Raw genomic sequence first — 21,065 nt, 5'->3', positions numbered from 1 at the left:
CCTCCCCTCACCCAGAACAGGTGTCTTGTCCATGGTTGTGGCCCAATACCTAGAATGGTGCCTGCTCATAGGAGGCCTGTTAGTGTGTGCCCAGGCTGGGGTTTCCCAGGAGGGATTATGGTGAATGTGGAGAGATGTGGTACCTTGAAGACTGGGCAGAATCCTGCTAGCTGGAGAGGGACAGGGAGGGGGCCGGTGACTGCTAAGTCAGTGTAGGGCCAGCTCTATCCTTAATAAAGTGATTGACTTTGGTAGAATTGGAGAAACATCCTGAATCATTACTTGGTCAGAACACAAATCTCTTAAATGTCATCAACACAATTCGCCTGGGAGAAGAATGATTACTTCCTGCCAAGAGGAGACCCTGTTAGAGGAAACTGACCCAGCTGGCCGGTAGAGACCCCACCCCAACATAGCACATTGTGTAGTCTTCCCAGAGAGCACAGGCACCACCAGCGAGAGGGAACTTGAGGGTTTTAGTTAGATACCAGTTTACAGGTCACTGTAACATCCAACCCAGAACGCCTGTCTCTGTTCCTCCTTGGTGACCTGAAAAGAGTTTTTTCTACTCAAGCCCCAAATTAATTCGGTGAGAAGTGGCTGCTCTTAATTTTGTGCGCAGAATTACTTTGCCCCGCCCACCCCTCTTCTCTGGTCCACGGGAGTTGAGTGCCTGGGCTGCCCTCATTCTCCAGGCTCCCCGCGCGGACAGCTGACACTTTCGAACGTCTATCATTAAAGGCAAAGGAACCAGGGGCTGCAAACCCCGGCCCCTGTCTCCCAGGGTCAGGAGCCGGCGGCGACGGCCCGGAAAGGGGCTTGCTGCGCTTGGTTCGGGCCTCCAAGGTGATGGCCTAGGCCTGGAGAAGAGCGGCGGGGACGCCGAGCAAGCGAGGGCGAGGGCACCGGTCAGAGCCAAGGGCAAGTCGGAGCGGCGGGGCGGGGACACCGCGGGCCGCGCGCATCGGAGCGTTTCCATCGGGAGGCCCCGACAGTGGGTGGGTGGGGCGCGGTGGGCAGGGCCCTCGCAGCTGGTGGCGTTTGAAGCCTCCCACCGCGGCGGGAGAGGGGCAGCCTGGAAAAGTTGGCAGCAAGCCTGCGGAGGGGAGGCGGAGGAAGGGGCCCCGCGTTCCCCAAGTAGAGGCGCTGGCCGCCCCAGCACGTAGTTCACTCCTGCGAGCGCAGGACGCTGGGGGCACGTCACCCACGCAGCCAGGTTAACCACCAGCCTGGGGCCAGTCTGGCTCCGGCCGACCTGGTCTCCAGGGCCGCTCAGGACCGGTCGGGGAGATCTTGGTCCCTCTAGCGGGCGCAGCCCCGCCCCACCCGACTTCGCTCCTGGCCGGGCCGCGCAGAGGGCCTGAGGCTCAGCCGGGAAAGAGCGTGGAGCTGGGCGCGGCCACCCAGGAACCCAGCCTCGGTGGGGTGCGGCCAGAGCAGTTCCGCCCCCAGGCCAGACCGGCAGCCCTGAACCCGGCCGAACGGGCACGCCTCTTCGCCCAGAAAACCGCGCTCCGCAGGGGAAAGAGACCCACCCAGGCGCCCCTCACAGGCTGGGCTGTAGGGACAAAAGGGCCCCCTCCCGAGTGCTCGCCTCCACACGGGTGCAAGACTGTCACGGTACAAAAGCTCTGGCAGCAAAATACCCGGCGGAGTCCCCACCGCGGAGGGGAGGGGGAGCGGCCCCGCCCCGTCCGACCCACCGCCCTCGAACGTCGTGCGTCAGCGTGCCCGGCTCCCGGCTCCGGTTTCCGCCCCTCCTCCCGCCGGCCAAGGAGGCACGCCCATTGGCACGCGCAGGCCCGGCGGCCTGGTAGCCATCTCTCGCGGTACGGATTGGCCAGAGCGCGGAACCCCGGACCAATGGAGCCCACCCTCGTCCTCGGCCACGCCCCCTCCCCAGGCGTGGGCGCGCGACCGCCCTACCCAGCCGGTGCGCGCTCCGGGATCCCCGCCCCCTCCGCGTGCGCAGCCCCCGGCTGCCGCCGCCGCCGCCTGTAACCTGCGCCGCCAGGATGTGGCTGGGGGCTGACGTCGGGTCCAGATGTGGCCCCGGCCCCGCCCACCCCCAGGGCCGGGCCGCCCACACCGAGCCGCGGCGCGCACGGCTGCTGTCCCGCCTGCCACAATGCGCGGGGAGGCTGCGGCCACGACTTGGCGCGGTCATCCCTGACGTCGCCGCTCGGCATCCTTAGGACAGGCCGCCCCTGACGCCTTGCGGGGACCCCACTCGCCCACGCCCCCCATGCGCTCACTCTTCGGTGCCCAGCCGGGCGGGCGCCTCGCAGACGCGGAGCCGCGCGGGTGACGGCAAAGGCGGCTGCGCGCCCAGCCCAGCCCGTGGAGAGGGCGCGCCGCGCCCCCGCCCTCCGCCCGCTCTCCGGAGGCCGTGGGTGCGGATGCGCGGCTGACGACTCGCAGCGACTAGCAGTGCCGCCGGCCGGAGCCCGCAGCATGGCAGCCGCCGCCTATGTGGACCACTTCGCCGCCGAGTGCCTCGTATCCATGTCGAGCCGCGCGGTTGTGCACGGGTCGCGGGAGGGGCCGGAGCCCAGACCCGAGGGCGCGGCCGCTGTCGCCGCCACCCTGCCCCGTGTCGAGGAGCGCCGCGACGGCAAGGACAGCGCTTCGCTCTTCGTAGTGGCGCGGATCCTGGCGGACCTTAACCAACAAGCGCCGGCACCCGCCCCTGCGGAGCGCAGAGAGGGCGCCGCGGCCCGCAAGGCGAGGACCCCCTGCCGCCTGCCGCCCGCGCCGCCCCCAGCCCCCGAGCCTGCCTCCCCCGGCGCCGAAGGCGCGGCGGCCGCGCCCCTCAGCCCGGCTTGGAGCGAGCCCGAGCCCGAACCCGAGGTGGGGCTGGAGCCCGAGCGAGAGCCGGGGCCCGCGGGGAGCGGCGAGCCCGGCCTCAGACAAAGGGGCCGGCGGGGCCGAAGTCGCGCCGACCTCGAGTCCCCGCAGAGAAAGCACAAGTGCCACTACGCAGGCTGCGAGAAAGTTTACGGGAAATCCTCGCACCTCAAGGCGCACCTGAGAACTCACACAGGTCAGTGGGGCGGCCTGGGCACCCCTAGCGCGCGGACCCGGGCCAGTGCCAGCCGCCCCGCCACGCCCCCGGAGCCGCCGGCCGGCCAGGCGCAAGGGACGGCGGGCCGGGAACGATTGTGGGCTCGCCCCTTACCCCACCGCTTGGTGCTGGGGTCGACCCCGCTCGCGGTTCGAGGCGGCTCGCGGCCCTGGGAGCCGGCGCCCGCCCGGCGACCGCGCCCCCGCCTGGCACGCCCCCTCCCGGGGCGCGCTCGGGCGGGGGCGACTGGCGTCACCGGGACCGGGGCCGGGACCGGGGCCGGGGCCGGGGGCGGGGACCCCGCCCAGGCCATGGGGCGCGCGGGCAGGTGCGGGCGGGCGAGCTGGCTGGATGGGTAGGGGCCGCGGGTGCTGCCTGGGGAGGTGGGTGGCCCAGGCGCCCAGGAGCTGCGGGGGAGGGTTGTCCTCGCCCGGCCCCTCCCCAGTCGGCTGGGCGCGCGTCCGCGAGGGGAGGGGCCGTCCCAGGTCGGGCGCGCGGCGGGCGAAGTTCACGTGGGGACAGGGTTCCCTCCAGGCACTCGGCACATTCTTCGCTCTCCTCTTCCTGTAATTTTTCCAGCGCTCTAAGGTTCAATTTGTCGAAACCGGAGACAGCGGCGGCCGACGCGGGGGGCGGTCCCGGGTCTTCGCCTGCGGCTCTTTGTGGGAGCCCCGCCCATCCGGCCGGCGGGGGCGCGCCCGACCTGAGGGGGCTCCTCCGCCCGGCGGCGCTTTCTCCTGAAACGAGCTCCCCGCCGACAGCCCGTCGGCCTGCGCCGCCCTCTTCCCGGCCCCGCTCTCACCTGCCGGGGCCGGATGCGGGCAGGCAGCACCTGCGCGGGGGCGGGCGGCCGGAGCCTGCAGCCTGGGAGACGCGGACCGCCGCCGGCCCCTCGCCCCCGACCCTACGGCGGTGTTTCCCTTCGCGCGTGCCCGGGACTTTGTAGTTGATTTTTCTGTGGTCGTCTTTTGGTTTTTAAGCACAAAAGTGGAAACAGCCTTTTAATGGATGGCCATCTTTCTCCCCCAGTTTGGTTTAAAGAATTGTGTTTTTCCTGAGCTCACGGGAAGTCTTCTGTGACGTTTAAGTCTTACATATCAGGGACAGGTTCAAAGCCCTTACACTGCTACCTTGTTATCAAAGGTTTAGGCTTTCTGTTTGTAAAATAGTTCACAAGCTGATTAAAAGGCTGATTTAAAAACCGCAGTCTTAAAGAATCTAGAGCCAAAGGGCTCTTTTCTCCCGGTCATTTGGAACTGAGCCGGCCCCAGGTCTACAGGTGTCAGGAACCAAGGATCTCACGAACTTTTCCCACCAGGCTTTGCCCGCATTTCTGGTCCCACGCTGTGACCGCCTCAAACCACGTGGCAGATGGTGGGGTCGCGGGTGAAGGCGAGGCCGTCGTTAGGCTTTCTGAGTCAGAATTAGGGGTGTGTGGACTCAGGAGAGGGGTGGGGACGTCACTGCCAGAGTGGGTGTGGTCGTGGGGGAGGGGCCAGGCCAGGTTCGGAGCCAGGTGGGGCAGCGTTTGGGGCGTGACTGGGGTTGAGTACCGCGTTGGGGGCGAGGCCAGTACTGGGAGGGGAACTTGACTGGAAAATCTTTCTCCCAGCCTGTTTATCTGTGGCCTCCCACCCAGTTGCAGAGGGGCTGGCCCAGGGGCGGGGCTCGCCCGGGGCTCCGCCGGGGGATACCTTCTGGGTTGGCTCGGCCCCCGTGGTCTAGGCTGTGTGCCCTGCCTGCGGGGTCCAGGGCAGGATGGCTAGATGATTGGAGCAGGGCGCGCCTCTCAGAGTGGGGTGGAAGCCAGTCTCTCTGGGGTACCTGGAAACCGAAGGCGGCCAGAAGAGGATGGCAGTGTGCTACGTCTAAGAATAGGGAGTTGCCCCGCCCTCCAGGTGTGTGGAAACTCCAGCCAGATCTCTAAGTCAGGAGTGCACAGTTCCCTTGGGGCCCTTGGAAATGAAGATTTCCAAGTCCCAGATGCTGACTGCAGTTTAAGGGGTACTCCAGGTGAACCTAATTATGAACCAAGACCCTACCTATGGTCGAGGGCACGTCCATGCCTAGTTCCAGCCTGAGCCCAGGTGTGCAGAGCATAAGTAATTGGTGTTACTAGAGGAGACAGGGGCCGCCCACAGGAGGGAGAGGCTTGGCGAGCTGGCTGTAGGGGGTGACCGAGAGGCCATCCTGGGAAGACCGGAGCAGCAGGCTCTGGTCTGTGGGCTCCCAGAGTGTTCTGGGGGGTCTCTGAAGGCAGTGTTTCAGGTCACGCCAGGCCTTTCACTCTGTCCGCTGAGGAACCGCCCCCCCCCATGGTAATTACATGGTAGGGACTGAATACCAAAACCCCTTTAGCCAAGGAGGCAGTTGGCAGCTTGATCTGCCCAGCTCTGTGACCAGGGACACAGGCCTCCCTGCAGCTTGATGATGCCTCCCTTGACCACCTGGAAGCGGGAAACTAGGATGTGTGCGTGTGTGTGAAAATTCTTTAGGAAGTCCTAGGGTCAGCTTTGACTCTGGGTGGACCTGGCCTTCCTGGCTCTGCTTTCATCTCCTATCCCCACTCCGACTAAATATGTGCAAAGAGCCACCTGTCCTGCTGGCTGTGTGGCGGTGTGGCCTCCCACCTACACCCCCCAGTAGTCATCCAACTCTGTCACTTTGTGGTGATTGTTGACGTTATAGCAAACGCATGATAAAACAAAACAAAGGCACAAACGTCTTTGCAACTCGCCAGTCATTATTTGGTTGATTGTAACTTCCCAGCTTGGATTTGGGAAGTTTGCTGAGTCTCACCATGGGGAACACCTAGACCACGACCACATTTTCTTGGAGGCTGAAGGGCTTTGATTTGAAAATTTGAGGTCTTGAAGAAGGAAACTTCTGTAGCCCTCTGAGGGCAGACCCACACCCTTAGCTGCCAGGTCCCAAATCTGGAGATTCCTGCTTGTCATCCGGGGTAGTGGGGCTCGGTGGGCCCCTAATGTAGTGGCCGCTCTGTCTTTCCTGGCCAATGTGCCCCAAACACGTTCTTGCCTATTTCTTCCCGCAAAGAATTGTCTCCAGAACACCTCTGTGCCCTGTTTTCCCTCCAGCATCAGTAGCCAAAATATCCCTTGCACCCTGCCTGAGCTGGGCCCATTTCAGCAGTTCTGGGCTGTGCACCCTCCCTCCTGCAGCCCCCGAGAGGTGTTCCTGGTTACCTAGCCTTGTTTGGGGTGGGGTAAGGGGGTAGAGTCACATTTCCTCCTCTCAGCCATTTCCTGTGATGATTTGGGCAGGGTTTGTTTGAAATTTATCTTGGCTCACTGGACAAGGGATTCGATCCTGAGTGATAGTAATGGGGCCAGGATTTAGGTCCTTTCCCCCAGTACAAGCTCTGGCCTTAACACACGGTCTCCAAGCACATGGAGCCCTGGCAGGTGCTCCCCAGGGCAGCTGCGTTGGAAAGGCAGCCTGTCCCAGTGGAGGGTGACTGACTGGGATCTCCTTCACCCTGGGCAGACCAGGTTGGCAGAGGGCCAGCTCTTGGTCTGGGACACAGCCAGGCCAGCAGCTCCAGCTCCTGCCCACCCCCACTTCAGTCCCAGGCTGCCCATGGGCCTCATTGTGAAACTCCTCAAACAATGCAGAAGTGAGTAGACAGAATGTACAAGCCTTCCCCTCCCCCAGCTAACTACTGTTCCCTCTACGGGTGTGTCTCTTTCTAGACCCTCTTCATGGATTTTTCTGTACACATGCATATGATGATTTAAAAAATATACGTATAGGATCCTACCAAACACAGCCTACTGAGCCTTTTGGTCCATGTGTTTGCTCAGTGAAGCATTGTTATTCTTTTTCCTGGCTGCATTGTACTCCAAGGTGCGCCTCTGGCTATGCCATAACTTACCCAGCTTCTTACCTGCTGAAAGCACAATGATGTTGCTTTTCTCTCTCTCTCTTTTTTTTTTTTTTTTGCTATTATAAGATGTGCTGCAATGGACTCTGGTGTGTGTTCTGGTGTCCAGCCAGTGTTTCTGTCTGGTTGAGACCTGGGGTGTTCATGACAGCAGCGTAGGCAGCATTTAAATGTGTTGTGGAGTTCCTGTGTTGACTTCAAAGACACGTTCTGTTTTTTAAAGGAAATAGACTGACAGTTCTTGGTCTCCCTGGTACTTAAGTTCCTGCTGTGTCTCTGGCTGTCTTTTTTTTTAAACTTCTCCCAGTTCTCCTTTTGTACACGTGACAGCATTATATTGAGACCATTTGAAACAACCTCAACAAAGCCATCGTTACTTTTTCATGCCCTGAGGCTCTCAGCCCCTGCAGGCATCAGGTGTAGCCCCCCTGGGCGCTTCTTGGCACAGCCTGTGGTGTGTGTGTGGGGGGCTGGGGCGATGCCACCTGCACCCCTCCTTCCCCTGCCTGAGACAGGAGGCCCTCCCGTGTGAGCCGGCTGATAGGACCACGCCTCACTTACCCAGAGGCCCTGTGTGTGGGGCTTGATTGAATTCTCTGGAACCAGCAGAGTTGGGGGCCCTCCCCATCAGAGTAGGGACTGTGGGGTTTGCTCATTGACGGGAGCTCCTGGTGGCCCCCACACTCTCAGGGCCTGTCTGCTCTGACTTTACCCTGAATCCAGGTGGTGGTTTGATTCCTAGATGGGGCAAATCAAAAGGGGAAGGCTTGATGGTGGCTAAAAGCAAGGGAGGAAACACAGTGAAGGGTTATGAATATGTATACATGTGCGTTTAAATACGTAACTCGAGAAACCCCACAAAACCGAATAGCACTAGAACAAACACGGGGTGTTTGTGGAGGGCTGCTCTGTCCTTCCGCCCCCGTGAGGCCTGCGTTCTGTGATACCTGACATTCACAAGGGAGATCTGAGCTCTCGGGGCACTGTTAAAGAGTGTCTGGTTTGTGCTTTAAGAAGGCAGTTAAAATAGTTTTGTTGTTGTTGTTGCTTTTTAATGGAGGTACTGGGGATTGAACCCAGGACCCCATGCCTGCTAAGCACATGCTCTACCACTGAGCTATACCCCCCCCCCCCCAGTTAGAATAGTTTTTAAAATAAAAACTTGTAGAATGACACACTCAGTTCTCACATTGCGTCTAACACGTCCACACTGCTTGCTAGGGGCCTGGTGTTCTATTTGCAGCCATTTATAGTAAGCTGTTTAATCTTCACAAGGACCCCATGAGATAGGCACTGTTATTGTTACTAGTGTTTAAATAAGGATGCTAAGCTCAGATGGGTCAAGAAATATGGCCGAGGCTGCACAGCAGATGAGGGTGGAGCTGGGGCTAGTGCCTGGGCAGCCACGCTCCTGAGTTTGGCTGTGCCCACTGGGCCTGACTGCTGCTCCCATCCGGACCGGGTCCCAGGGGACGATAGGTGAGCAGGGCCTCCTGATGTCAGAAGCCCGCACACCCCTTGCACATATTCATATACCCTTCTCCCTGAGTCACTAGTTATATTTGTCACACTTTTAAAAAATCTTTTTGGGGGAGGGTATAGCTCAGTGATAGAGCAAGAGCTTAGCATGCATGAGGTCCTGGGTTCAATCCCCAGTACCTCCATTAAAAAAAATAATAAAATAAAGAATAAATAAACCCACTTACCTCCCCCACCAAAAAAAAATTTTAAAAAATCTTTTCCTCCTTCCCTCCCTAATATTATATTTTCTCCCTTTCTCCAAATACTACACATTATCTAACTTATAGTCCATACTCAAGTTTCTCTAATGATCCCCCAGATGGCACATCTAGGCCCGGGATGCAGGTCATCACACATGGCATTTGCTTGTCATAAGTCTTTAGTTTCTCTTAGTCTGGAAGAGCCCCCCATCTTTGGGTGTACTAGCATTTTAGGGATCCCAGGCAGTTGTCCGGTTCAACATCCCACCATCTGGATCGGCCTCGTTTCCTCACAATCAGATCCAGTTTAAATGACATGTGGTCAGAAATACAGTGCAGTGCAGGTGACAGTGGGCATTCCGTGCCCCACAGTGGGGACACTCTGTTAGCTGGCTACATGGCTGGGTCACATGGTGAGGGAGCGTCTGCCGGTTTTCTCCACTGTGAAGGGATGTTCTCCCCTTAATAGTAGGTAACCCTGGGTGACACTCTGAGAGGACCAGGGTGCTGCCGGGGCAGGCGTGACACTGGTGACCCTCACTGGGCTCCTGCCTGGCCCATCTGCTACGATCCCTGCCCTCCGCCCCATGCAGGAGTGTCTCAGGCGCTCCCTTCCCCAGACAAGGAAGATATCCTCATTTTATGTTGCATCACATACTTCCAGATGGTATTTCTAGCAGCTCGGGCGGTGGTGATGGGCGTGTTCCTCTTGGTCAGCCCGCCCACTCACACCCTGGCACCATGCCCATGGGTACCCGTTTCTCAGGCCTGGGTGGGGCCTGTGCCCGGTGATACCCTGGATGTCCTGGTGGGTCTCTGCATGCTTTCCTGAAAAAAGCCAAATACTGTTCTGAGTCCGCACACCTGAGCCTGTTTTCCTTTCCTGTTTCACAGCCTCACAGGGGACGCACCCTTGGCCCCCAGCCCTGTGGCTCTACAGTGGGCCGGTGAGGCTTCCTAGGGGAGACTCGGGGGACCCTCAGCGGGGGTGAGGCTGGTTGCCCCTGCTCCTTCGGTGCCTGGCTCTGCTGTGTCTTCCACCTGCTCTGGTCCCCTGCCGACCTGGGGCCATCCTCACGCTTGCTGAGGGCCTTGTATGCTGGTGGGGGCAGGCTGGCCCAGTGCGGCATCTGCCCTGACATCACTAAGCACAGACAACGAGGGCAGGGGGGCCCACTCCAGGGTTTGGCTGTGTGCGAGGGGAGGGTCTTGGTGGGGGAGTGGATCTGTTTATTGTTCCCCTTTTTGAAGTTCATCACACAAAAACACTTGCTAACCAGGAACTTGGCCTCACTCTGTGGCCATTGGCCAGTCTGTCCCAAGGTGACCTGACTGAAAAAGTGCTGAGACTTGAGGTCTCAGATTACATGTCCCTGTGCTGCTGCCCCAGGGGTGTGGCCTGCCCTGCACGGGTGGGTGACCCGTGGTCCCCGAGCCCAGGGCATAGGCCTGGCTTCTGGAGCTGGAGCCCAGGGTGCATTGTGGGAGAGCTTTGCAAGAGACAGGGGCCCAGATCAGCGGGCACTCACCAGAGAGCTTGGGGTGCGCACTTTGCTGGGTTCGTGTCTCAGAAGCAGCTGCTGAAGGTGGAGTTCTGGTGAGGGCCTGTCTCCTGCAGACTTGGCAAGTGGAAAGGAAGCTTCGAGATGGGAGCCAACCAGGTGGGCTCCGAGGAGCTCAGGGCGGCTTCCTGTCCTGCACCCAGGGCCACCACCCAGACGCAGAGGGACTCAGGAGGTGATGGCTGGGCAGCCGGCTGGTGCCCCGGAGCTCAGGATGGAGCCTCCTCCCTCTCTTGGGTTACGTTGCCCCCAGGTCATTCACCTCTAGTGTGAGCAGGACAGGAATTTCCTCCCCCTATAAATTCTTTCTCTGAGCTTTTCCACTTGTTTTTAACTCTTTTTATTATATAAGTGCTCACTAGGAAAAACAAAAGAATAAATAACTTGTTTGGGGGCTGGAGGAAGAAGATAAAGTTAGTGAAAGATCAAGCATATAAGTTTTTGCAAGGAAGTGTTGGGAAAGAGAGAGGAAGTAGAAAAGGCAAAGGAGCCCCAGCACTTGGCCCGCAGGAGGGGAGGAGCAGGCCCAGGGGCCCAGGCGTGTCCTTGGCGGGAGTGACTTTTTGCCTGGGCTGTTGGCCGGCTGACTTGCTCAAAACCATGTCTGAGATGACGGGGAGGGTCCCAGAGGTCGGGGGGTTAGCACCCTGGCTGCTCCCCAGGCATCTTGTCAGTAGCAAACCTCGACAGGTTTTCCTTGGAGGAGGGCTGGTAAATGTGGATTAATTACACAGTTGCTACTAACTAAGCTGTGGAAGGAGTGGCGAGCAGTCTGGATACTTCGTGGGCTCCGCTTGCCTCCCTGACTTACTGCCCCTTGTCCTCATTCCCCGGACTGGCCATGTCTGGTCTGCCCACTGGTCATAGGTGGCTTTTGTGTCTCTACCTGAGGTCCTCTCCCATTGGGCATGCTGAGTGAGCATGGCGGGGTGGGCTCAGGCAGTGTAGACGCTGCGTTAGATCCCCTCCATCCCATCGCTGAGATGTCACACTCTGGAAGGATTTCAGTTTGTTCATCAGTTGCCATTTTTGTCCCCAGGCAAGGGCAACGTGGTGGGAGGAGGACCCCCAGGACTCCAGCTCCGGCAGCCCAGGGTGCTGCGGGCAGTCACCCAAGGTCTCCTCGTCTTTTCCAGAGTGCCCCCTATGGGCTACCGGTGTAGCACACCCTGTGTTCTAACACTGCTTTGTTCCCTGGCCGCAGACCCCAGGGGATTCTCCGGGAGAGTCTGAGGGACTTTGCAGGGTGCTGTCTTCTCTGATGATGAAGCTTCGCTGTCATTTTATGCGGTGGGCCTGTGGGCATCCCAGCAGAGCGTAGGCAGCAGGGTGAGCTCATGGGGGTTGTCCTGAGTTACCGTCAGGCCCCAGGGGTTTGCAGGAGATTCAGCCGTGGCTTCTCACAGGTGCTGATTCGAAGCTGCCCTTCCCTCAGCTGGGGCTGGGTATTACGTGTCAGCATTCTGCTTGCACGGGTGGCATCATTTGTTCTTAAATTCTCTCACTTTAGTCTGAAAACATCAAGCTTTATTCTCCCTTTCCCGGATCGTCGTTGTCTCCCTGAATTATGAGCCAGGTGTTGAAACACTTTCCCGTGTTCAGCTCCTCCCATCACATGTTCATCTTTGCCCGGAGCCCCGGGACACAGATATTTATGTGTGTGCCATTGTCCATGCGTGTGTCTGTGTGTGCACATACCTGAGTGTGTGCACGGGGTCTGCCTCCCGCCAGAGTCAGGACAGTTGCTTCTTTGGAAGGAAGCCAGTCCAGCATGAGGTCTGGCTGGTGGCCTGTGCTGTGACAGGCATGTTGTTCTGTACGACCCCCAGTGGGGCCGCGTCATGTGGAGTCCTGCAGGAGCGTGGAGGGAGGGAGGAGCCTCGTGTGCCCCACTGTGACTGCTGGGGCAGGACTGGTCTCAGGGTGGAGGGGACCCTGGCGCTGAGCTGGAGGGACCCTGGCGCTGAGCTGGACGGTGCAAGTTCCTGGTCCCCGGTGGGGCCCTCAGCTCGGCCCTGGATGGGGCCAGCAGCCTGATGTGGGGGTCTCGCTGGGGCTGGGTGAACCCACCTGAGCTGAGCTCTGTGCTGCCCAGCTGAGGGTCCAGCCTGGTGTGTCCTCGCATTTCCTCCTCCTGCATCTCCCTCCCCTTCCTCCTCCTCCCCTCACACCTGGGACCTGAGCTTGTTTTTTAACCTGCCCTGAGGGATTTCTAGTTCTCCTGATGAGGGGAGGGTGAGTGTGCTGAGGAGCTGGAGGCTTGGGGAAGGTGTGGACACCTCTCCTTTGTGCTGTTGCCCTGGCTGGCTGGCGGACCGGTGGGGGGCTAGGGTGGGGCTAGGCCCCTGAGGACACCCCTGTGGTCCTTCCTGTGGGCTGTTGCAGGCATCAGCCTAGCTGCTCCCGGTCAGGCTTGGTCAGCATCCTCCTACACAGCAGAGGGAGGGGTAAACACTGGGTCTCCTTGGCAACCGGCTGAACCAGAGCTCTTGTGGCCAGAGAAGCTCTCATTGTCTCAAGTTTCTAGGATGGGCTTCTGTTTTGATTTTTTTTTTTCCCTTTAATTAGCTGGATTGACTAAGGTTCCAAGATGCCTGACCTGGTACCTATAATTTTTTAATAAACATTTATATTCCCTTTATGGGAGGAAGGTTTCTTCCAGTGACTCATGGGCTTTTTCTTTTAAACTGTGGAGGGGCCCTGGCATGGCGGGCAGGGTGAGGGTGTCACAGAGGGCCCCCTACCACCAACAGCTGGTGTGGCCTTAGGATGGCAGGTAGGGGATGCACTGGCTGGGGTCCAGGCACCGGGAGCCCTCATGTCAGCCCCACACCAGGATCATATCTACCCGAGATTGATTAGGCTCCATGGAGAATTTAGAGGCAATGCCTCTCTCACCTCGGGATGTTCAGGTCCCAGTCGAAGGGTCTGACAGGCAGTAAGTCTGTCTGAGCCTGAGCAGCGCTCTCCCCACCCGATGAGCTAGTTTACACCCTGGTACAAGGTGACATTTTGGTGTTTGCTCTCCAGGTGACTGGGCTGGATGTCCCGTCTCAGGGGGAGGGACTTGGGAGGGTCCGGGCCAGCTGGGGCACCTCAGTGTCAGGGAGACTCAGCAGCAGACTCTTGTGCAGACCTTACCCTTTACTGGGGGCAGCCCTGGGCTTCCCTGCTCCATCACCTGTGAATTACTTGCTACGGAGTCACCAGCCCCCACTGAGAAGGTGCCGGGTGAGTCTACAGGAGAGCTGACTTCATTCGTTTTGTTGTGAGTGGAGCTGACCCAGGCAGCTCTGGTGGGTGGCGTGTCCTTGGAGTCACTTTGCAGAGTCACAACAGTGTGCGGGGGTCCGTCTTCACTGGGGGCATGCAGGGCCCTGGGCTCCCTTCCCTTGGCACTCGCAGGCTAAAGCCCATGGGGTTGGGCTGGGCTGCCCCTGGGCCCTCCTGCCCCAGCCTCCCTGCCAGTCCCCTGCGCGTACCTGAGTAGGGAGTGTCTCCCTGCAGTGGGGTTGGTGTGATCACCGGGGCAGAGCATTGGGACTCCTGTCCGGGACCCGGTGCCCTGTGCCCTCTGCTACATCCTGACCGTCTGGGCTTTGGACTTTGAGCCCCATGTCATTGTCGCGTCTCTTGTCCTGACTACATGGAAGCTTGACCCCACGTGTGGTGTGTCTTAGTGACCTCAGTCAGTAGCCTCTCAGTGTTTTGTTTTTATCAGAGAAAGGCCTTTTTGTCTGATGGTGAGTTGTCATTTAAACAGAGGGGTGATATGCAGTGTTGGTGAGGTCCCCTGGCTTTGGAGGGACAACAGATTGCTTCTGGTCCAAGTTCAAGGTGTGCTGACCCCCTGGCCTCTGAGAGTGTGTGCGAGGCACCCAGTAGGAGGGATGTGTGTGTGTGTGGTTGTGTATAAATGTGTGTAGTATGCGTTGTGTGCATGTGTGCATATGAGTGTGCGTGTGTCTATTTGTTTAACCTGTGGGAGCAGAATCTCACCCACCATAGTACTGCTCACCGGCACCTGAATGAACAGACATCTTTGCTGATTTCTCTTTTGGAAAGAAACAGACAATTTAGAACTACTTTTCTGAAGCAGGTGCCGGCTCTTGCCTTGGGACCTCCCAGAGCCTCCTGGTGGCACTACATGGGTTGAGCTGTGTCCCACCTCAGCTCCCCAGTCAGCAAAGTGCCCATCCTGGGCCCCAGAATGGCAGTGCAGATAGTGGGGCTCCACAAGCATCTTGTTGCTATGGAGACCCACTGCCGAGCAGCGGCCAGTCTCAGGTGAGCCTCATTTGTTACCAGGTACCAGCTGGTTGTAGCTGGGCAGGCTCTTTAAAGGGTGGAAGCCACTAAACTGGAAACTTGAGGTGAAAGACCGGGTCACCCGTCACCAGAGCCATTTTGGATATGCTCACTCACCTGTCCCCTCTCCTTTGGGGGTCGATAGTCTTGGGCAGTCTCCTGGTGATGAGTGGCTGTGCCAGTCCTGCCAGGTGACCCCACCCAGATGGATGAGGTGCTCTGGGCAGGACTTCCAGAAGCGGGCTGCCTGGGAGAGGCTGCCCAGCCCTTGGGAGGAGAGCTCCTTCAGGTGGAGAGCCCGGCCCCGCTGTCCCCGCGGCTTTGACGTGCTCGGCCGGGGACTCCCGCTCAGGACTGACAGTCGCTCTTTCTCTGGCGTCCCGGGCCGCTCCATCAGCAGCACCCCGCCTCCTGTTTACAGGGGTACTGCCTTCGTGAGTGTCAGGCCGTCTATCCCCCTTTCTTCTCTCTTTCTTGGGGCCCGCAGTTCTAAGTTGCAGATGTGAGATCAGATATGAGAATTGTTTCCTAAGGGGAAGCATGAGGGTCTTCTTGAGACCAGAGTTGCAGCTGTCCGACCACAGGTCATGCACCCTTCCTGCCAGCTTTTCATCCTTTGGCATTGAGATGCTTCCTGTGTGGTCTGAGGGGAGATTCTGAGTGAGCGTGTGAGCTGGGGGTGTCTGTTCTGAGCTGACACCTGGGCGCTCTTGCAGCCATCCTCTTTCTGCTCTGGCATCTAAGTTGTTTCTGAGGACATGTGTGGAGCGTCTCCTTGCCCCGCTCGCGTGGTCTGGAGTGACCAGGCACTGGGCACGGAGAGGCCCGGAGCTGCGCGCACCTGCACCCCTGCCTCTCTGCGCCCCAGTCAGGGAGACCGCCCTAAGAGCCTCACCTGCCTCAAGGGCCAGCCTTCCATGGGGACCACAGCGGAAGGGCGCTTCTGCCGGTGCATGGCCTGGGGGCTCTCGGCCCCGGCAGACCGTGTGCCCACCTGTGCCAGCAGCACCCTGGGACGTAGTCATGCAAACTGGGCTTCCTACATTAGGGGACGATTTCCATCCGCAGGAGGTGACCTGGGACAGCCCAGAGCTGTTTGGAGCTGGCCAGCCGGGTCCCGGGAGGCTCTCCAGGGTTTGCATGTTCTGACAGTGGCTGCTGTGCATCCGTGGACACGGAGTCCTGCAAAGGCCCGGGGCGGATAACGCAAGGGTGCCTGACCTCCCAGGCACGGAACTGGCGTCTCTGGGTCCAGGTTCCTGAGCCGCTAGAGAAGGCCCGAGGAGTCTTCCTTCTCCGTCTTTCTGGAGGGCCGAGATGTCCGCCAGGACCCTGGCCCGGAGAGCCCTGTGCCTGTGCAGCCGGATCATGTGGCTCCAGCCCCAGAGGCAGGCCCCATGCCCCTCCCTCCCGTCTGTGCTGACATCTGGTCTCACTCCTTACCTGCAGCACAGCTGGGGTGTCAGCAGCATGAGCATCTCCATCACCGCCTTCACCCCTGTTTTCAGGCTAGGGCCTACTGAAATCGGGCTGTGGCTCAGACCTGTCCAGGAGTCCCGCCGGCAGGGCTGTGGGGAGGGGGCTGGGGTGCTGGGAGCCGGGCTGGAACCAGCAGCAGTCCGGGTGCTCGTCCAGCTTGGCTCCTCTGTGCCCTGGCTGGGTGCTGGGCCTCTGGGGTGGCCTGCTTCTGCCCCTCTGCCGGGGGCCTGGCTCATAGTGGGTCACTCCCTGCTTGGGAGGCCTGGGCCGTCACTCCACACCCCTCCTGGGGGCCAAATATGCTGGTCACAGGGTTTGTCCTAAGAATGTGGAGAATGAGCCCCAGTCTGGGGTTTACAGATCTTTCCCCTAGAAGCAGTAGAACCTTTATGTCAACAACATCTTGGTGGATTCCAGGGCAGAAAAGAGCTGGGGGAGGGCGGTTGCCGGCAGGGGTGGAAGCGGCAGAAGGGGTTGCAGTCGGGGCCCCTTCCCCACTGAGCTGTCCCAGGCACTTCCCACCCTCCTGAGGACAGCACCCAACTGCCCCAAAGCCGTCCTGCCTCCACACTGTGAGGAGGGGATCCAGCCCCTGAGGCGGGGGGCTAGGTGCGGCTGCCCCTTGGGGCTTGGTGGGGGGGTTGGGGCCTGAAGTCTGAGGCAGGTGCTTCTGGGCTGTGGGTTGGCATCTCCTCAGGTCTTTCAGGCTGGACCCAGGGTGATTGGGGGGGTTCTTGGGGCCCAGCAGGAGGAGGCTGCAGTGAGACCCTGGCCACACAGAGGTGCAGAGTGGGCCTGATAGGAGGCTCGGGGGGCACTAGCCCTGGGCACCAGGGTCCCAACCCACCCTGCAGCCCGGCTGAGAAGCTCTAGACTCTCAAAAGGGGAGAGAAGGTGGCCAGGGTCGCGGCGATGGGGCTGGGGCTGGGAGCCGGCCTGCCCAATGGTACACACAGTACTGTGTAAAGCTGCATTGGTGGGGGTGGGTGTCAGGACAGGGCCAAGGGTGGGAGGCATGGGGTTTCCTCGCTGTTCCCAAGGGCTGTGAAGGTCCTGCCTCTGGCTGGGGTTGGAGGGGTGTGGAGTGGAGACACCTCCCTTCACAGGACTGACCACTGACCCAGAGTGTCTGCTTAGCCAGCCCCGGGGGAAGGTCTTCAAATGTTTTAGCCACTCATGATGGTATTTTCACCCTCCAGCTGTCCCTGGGCCCTCATTGGTTCATCGCCTCTACTGTCCCATGGGTAAAGTCTGTGGTCACCGATGGAATAAATCCGTGCTCTGATCCCCGTCCTAGAGGGAGAGCGCAGGCTTTTGTTATGACATGCCCAGAGCACAGATGGTCGTGGGTGCAGAGGGAACGTGACCCTCTGAGTGTCCATGTATGCAGCATGAACCCCTTTCCTGACAAAGGCCCCCACACATCGCCCGGCACCTTCTGTGCACCTGTAGCCTGTCCCAGCAGGAATCCGTCATTTTGCACAGAACCCCAGGTCGATGAGCTTGGCTTGATTGTTTCTGGGAAGATCACGCATCTGTGGTTCCAGAAAGCACCCTCTTCCTTTTCCTGAAACTTGCACCCCTCCCCCACCAATACACACACGCACGCATGAGTCCTGGGCTCCTTTTCAGCACTGGCTGCCCCTCCTGGGTTGGGTCCCTCTGATGTTGACCCACCCGCTTGGGGAGAAGTGAGGTGGATGTGCCCAGGACCCCTCCCTGTGTCACCGGCAGTGCTGGTTCGTCCCTGGGGCTGCATGCCATCCCCCAGCTCATCTCCACGTTCCAGCCTTGTGGCAGCCCCTTGGCCACCTCTTTCTTCTCCTCACATCCTGCCTGGACCCCCAGCCTCTCGGGGCCTTGGGGGCTTCCAGGCGGGGGGAAACCCCTGCCACCCCCACGCCCCAGCCTCGGCTTCTAGGGAGGGCTTCCCTCGAGGTGACGCCTGCATTGTCACAGGTCCGCTTCTCGTCTTCTCTCTCAGAGGCATCACCTTCAACTGGAAGGAGAAACGAAAGCACCACCTGTGCCTCCGAACCTTTCAGTTTCCAGATGGGGTGACCTGGGCCTTGGTCGTGGGCTGCGTGGTCAGTCATGGGTGGGCTGCTGGGACCCAGCCCCCTGCCTTTGGGGCCTGGAGGTTGGGGAGGTGCAGATGGGAACAGTGGGTTGAGTGGGCTAGCAAGGGAGGGGCTCTGAGGGGACACGTAGGGTCCCCGCCTGCTGGCTGTCAGCTGAGGCTGTGGTGGGTCAGGTCTGTGATGGGGCCGAGCTCGGCAGGTCAGAGGACTTGAGGGCTGAGAGACTAGGTGAGGTAAGCACGGAGCTAGGGCTAGGTGTCCCCTGAGAGCTCTGCCGGTGGCACCAAGGCTTCCGAGGAGAGGGCTTCTGCCGTTGTGCCTGGGGACCACCTGGGAGACCAGGTCACAAGGGTGCTGGCTGCTCTGCCCAGACCATGCTGGGCTGGCCGGAGGTTTGGGAAGTGCTGTTCTTGCCACTTGTGGGTGGGGAGAGGTAAGTGGGGGTGTCTTTCAAAGCCATGAGCCAGATTCCTGTAAGGAAGGGGTCTTAGGGGGGACCACGGAGGGCGTGGGAGCAGAGAGGCACCGCCCAGTCACTTGGGGGGGGTGGGCGAAAGGCAAGTCAGAGGGACCCCTCTGGAGGCAGGTCTGGGCCTGAGGGGCATTGTCTTGGTGATGAGAGACAGGCCCAGGGTGTGGGCATCCAGGGGTCATGCTGCTCCTGAGGGGTGGTGGGAAGAGGAGTCTTATGGAGGCTCCTCCCCAGGGATTCTGCACAGGGTGGGGTGGGGGACTCTAAGGGCGAGGAGGGAAGGAGGGAGGGGGCGGTGTGACTCAGGATGCCAGGGGAAGAAGAAAGAAGTGGGTGTCACGGTGCCCTTGTGCCCTGGCCTCTGGCCTCTGGCTCCGGGCCGCGTGCATGCCCGCCTTTCCATGAGCATGTTTGGGAGAATGCTTGGGCTCTCTGTTGGCTTTTCCCTGACCACATGCCCCCCCACCCGGGGATAGGAGAAGGTGTGTTTCCAAAAGCCCGTCTCATGCCTGAGTGCCTGCCTCCCTGCCTTCTTGACGGCTCCCCGCGGGCCAGCCTCAGCTCCTGCGGTCTCTTCTGTTCTTTCTGGGCACCTCCATCTGTTTCTGCAGGTGAGACCCACACCCTTGGTTTCCCTGCTCGGGGAGGAAAGTGGAAAACTCACAGGACTTGGGGGATGTCAGGATGCCCACGGGAAGGTCAAGTCTAGTAAAGAGAAGAGGATGCAGTGGAAGCAAATGAGAGTGGCGTTGGCCCCGCTACCCTTTCTGACCTGGTTTCCAGCTTAAGTGACAGTGGAACCTGAGGGTCTGAGGGTCTGGCTCTCCAGGAGGAGAAGGGCCACTCATGGCACCCACATGCACAGGTGCCCTTATGTTTTATTGAAAGTGACATGTTAACTGCGAACCATTTTGGAAAATTAGAAAAGCTCAAAGAAAGAGAGAGAGTGCCCTCAGTTTTACCTCCCAGAGAGGTTGCTTGGCACTGACTTCACCCTTGGTGATCCTTCCCTTCACCAGCCCCCAAAAGACCCCTTGTCGCCCAGGCCTGGCTGGCGTGGCCGCAGACGCACAGCCCATCTGCACGGGCGCTGACCGCTTCGTTTTCATGAGCTGGGGCTCAGACTGCATGCCAGGCCTCCGTGCCTTGGGCTCAGCTTTGCTGCCCATGTCACTGCCTTTGGATTTGGCACCGTCCAGGGCTGTTTGTAGAGGCCTGTGCTCTCTCTGGACCTGCAGGGTGCGGCTGTGGGGTGAAGCAGGGGAGCTGTGTCCTATGCAGGCCTGCTCCCCTGACTCCCCTTTGTGGGGTCCCGGTCCGTGACTGTAATTCCATCTGGGGGAGTTCAGGACTGTGGGAGTGCTGCTGCCCCGGGCGCTCCAGTGACCCTCTGGGTGGTCCTGACTTGGGCATGTTTTCCGAGAGCTGGCCAGGCCCCCAGCAGCTGGGAAGCATGTGCCCAGTGGGGCTGCAGTGGGAGTAGCAGCCCTCCAGTCAGTGGAGTGGACGTCATCCCGGGGGCCAGGGATTGTGTGCATGCCCGCCTTGTGCTGTGCCTGGTCCTGGACCCCAGTCTCTAGGTCCTGGCCAGGTGTCAGCCCTGTCAGCCCCTGTCACCCACCTCACCTCTGATACTTGCATGGGCCTCTTGCTGCACGAGCGTGTGTTGGTGCCTAGGGATGGGCAGGGAGGAAATGGGCTCCCTCGGGGCCCCAGAGGTGGGCGCATCGTGAGGACTAGATTCAGGAGAGGGGCTTCAGTCTCTCCAGGATGCTTCAGGCCCCCATCCTGGCCCTGGGGGTCCCCCCAGGGGTCACAGCTTCCAGCGGCCCTCCCACCACTGTGAGGCTGGGTGGGAATGAACAAAAAGCATCCCTGCAATTCCATAGAGCTGGACGGTGGAACCAGCGATTGGCCACATGTCCTGGGCTGACCGGAGCACTGGGAGAGCTGCTGACACCGCCGGGTCCTCAGCGAGGCCCTTGCGGCAGTGATGACCGCTTCTCTGGCAGAGGTGGCTCTTCTCCACCTAGTGAAGCCCTGCAGAGGGTCCCCCTGAGCTCCCAGAACTTGGAGAGTAGTCAGGCTGTGGAGCCATTATGCAAGTTACAGGCCAGGAAGGGAAGGGGTCTGCCTGTCACAGTTGGGGAGGGGCATGAGGACCCAGAGGTGTTGGTGGGTGGGAAGTTCGTTCCACAGGCGGTGCAGGCCCACTGCTCAGAGCCTGTCCTGGCACCTCCTATGGGGACAGCTGTTCCTCGGCGGCAGGGGTGCAGATCCCAGGGGACGCATGTGAGGGTCCAGGCGGGATGCTCCCCTTAGGTTCTGTCTTCATCAGTTGCTTGAACTTGAGGTGTAAGGAACGATGTCCCCAGGGTGTAGGGTAAGGGAAATGAGGCCCAGGGCCTGGTGCTTTGCACCTGTCTCACCCAGCGGTGTTTAGAGAAAGCGGTCAGGCGTGTAAGGAGGCCTCC

The 21,065-nt window shown here is 59.9% G+C and overlaps 1 protein-coding gene across 1 annotated transcript in view; it reads left to right on the top strand.

Annotated features, from left to right (window-relative positions):
- The first annotated feature begins 2,049 nt into the window (after positions 1 to 2,049).
- Positions 2,050 to 21,065, top strand: part of KLF13 (KLF transcription factor 13) — a 43,343-nt gene continuing 24,327 nt past the window's right edge. The window contains exon 1 of the mRNA XM_064480506.1: positions 2,050 to 3,043. Within this exon, the coding sequence (XP_064336576.1) occupies positions 2,455 to 3,043 (589 nt within the window). The 5' untranslated portion in view covers positions 2,050 to 2,454. The remainder of the gene's footprint in view (positions 3,044 to 21,065) is intronic.

Source organism: Camelus dromedarius, chromosome 29 (genome assembly GCF_036321535.1).
Source record: "Camelus dromedarius isolate mCamDro1 chromosome 29, mCamDro1.pat, whole genome shotgun sequence".
Lineage (NCBI taxonomy): Eukaryota > Metazoa > Chordata > Mammalia > Artiodactyla > Camelidae > Camelus > Camelus dromedarius.
The sequence above is the reverse complement of the archived record's forward strand: the minus strand, read 5'-3'. Positions and strand labels throughout refer to the sequence as shown.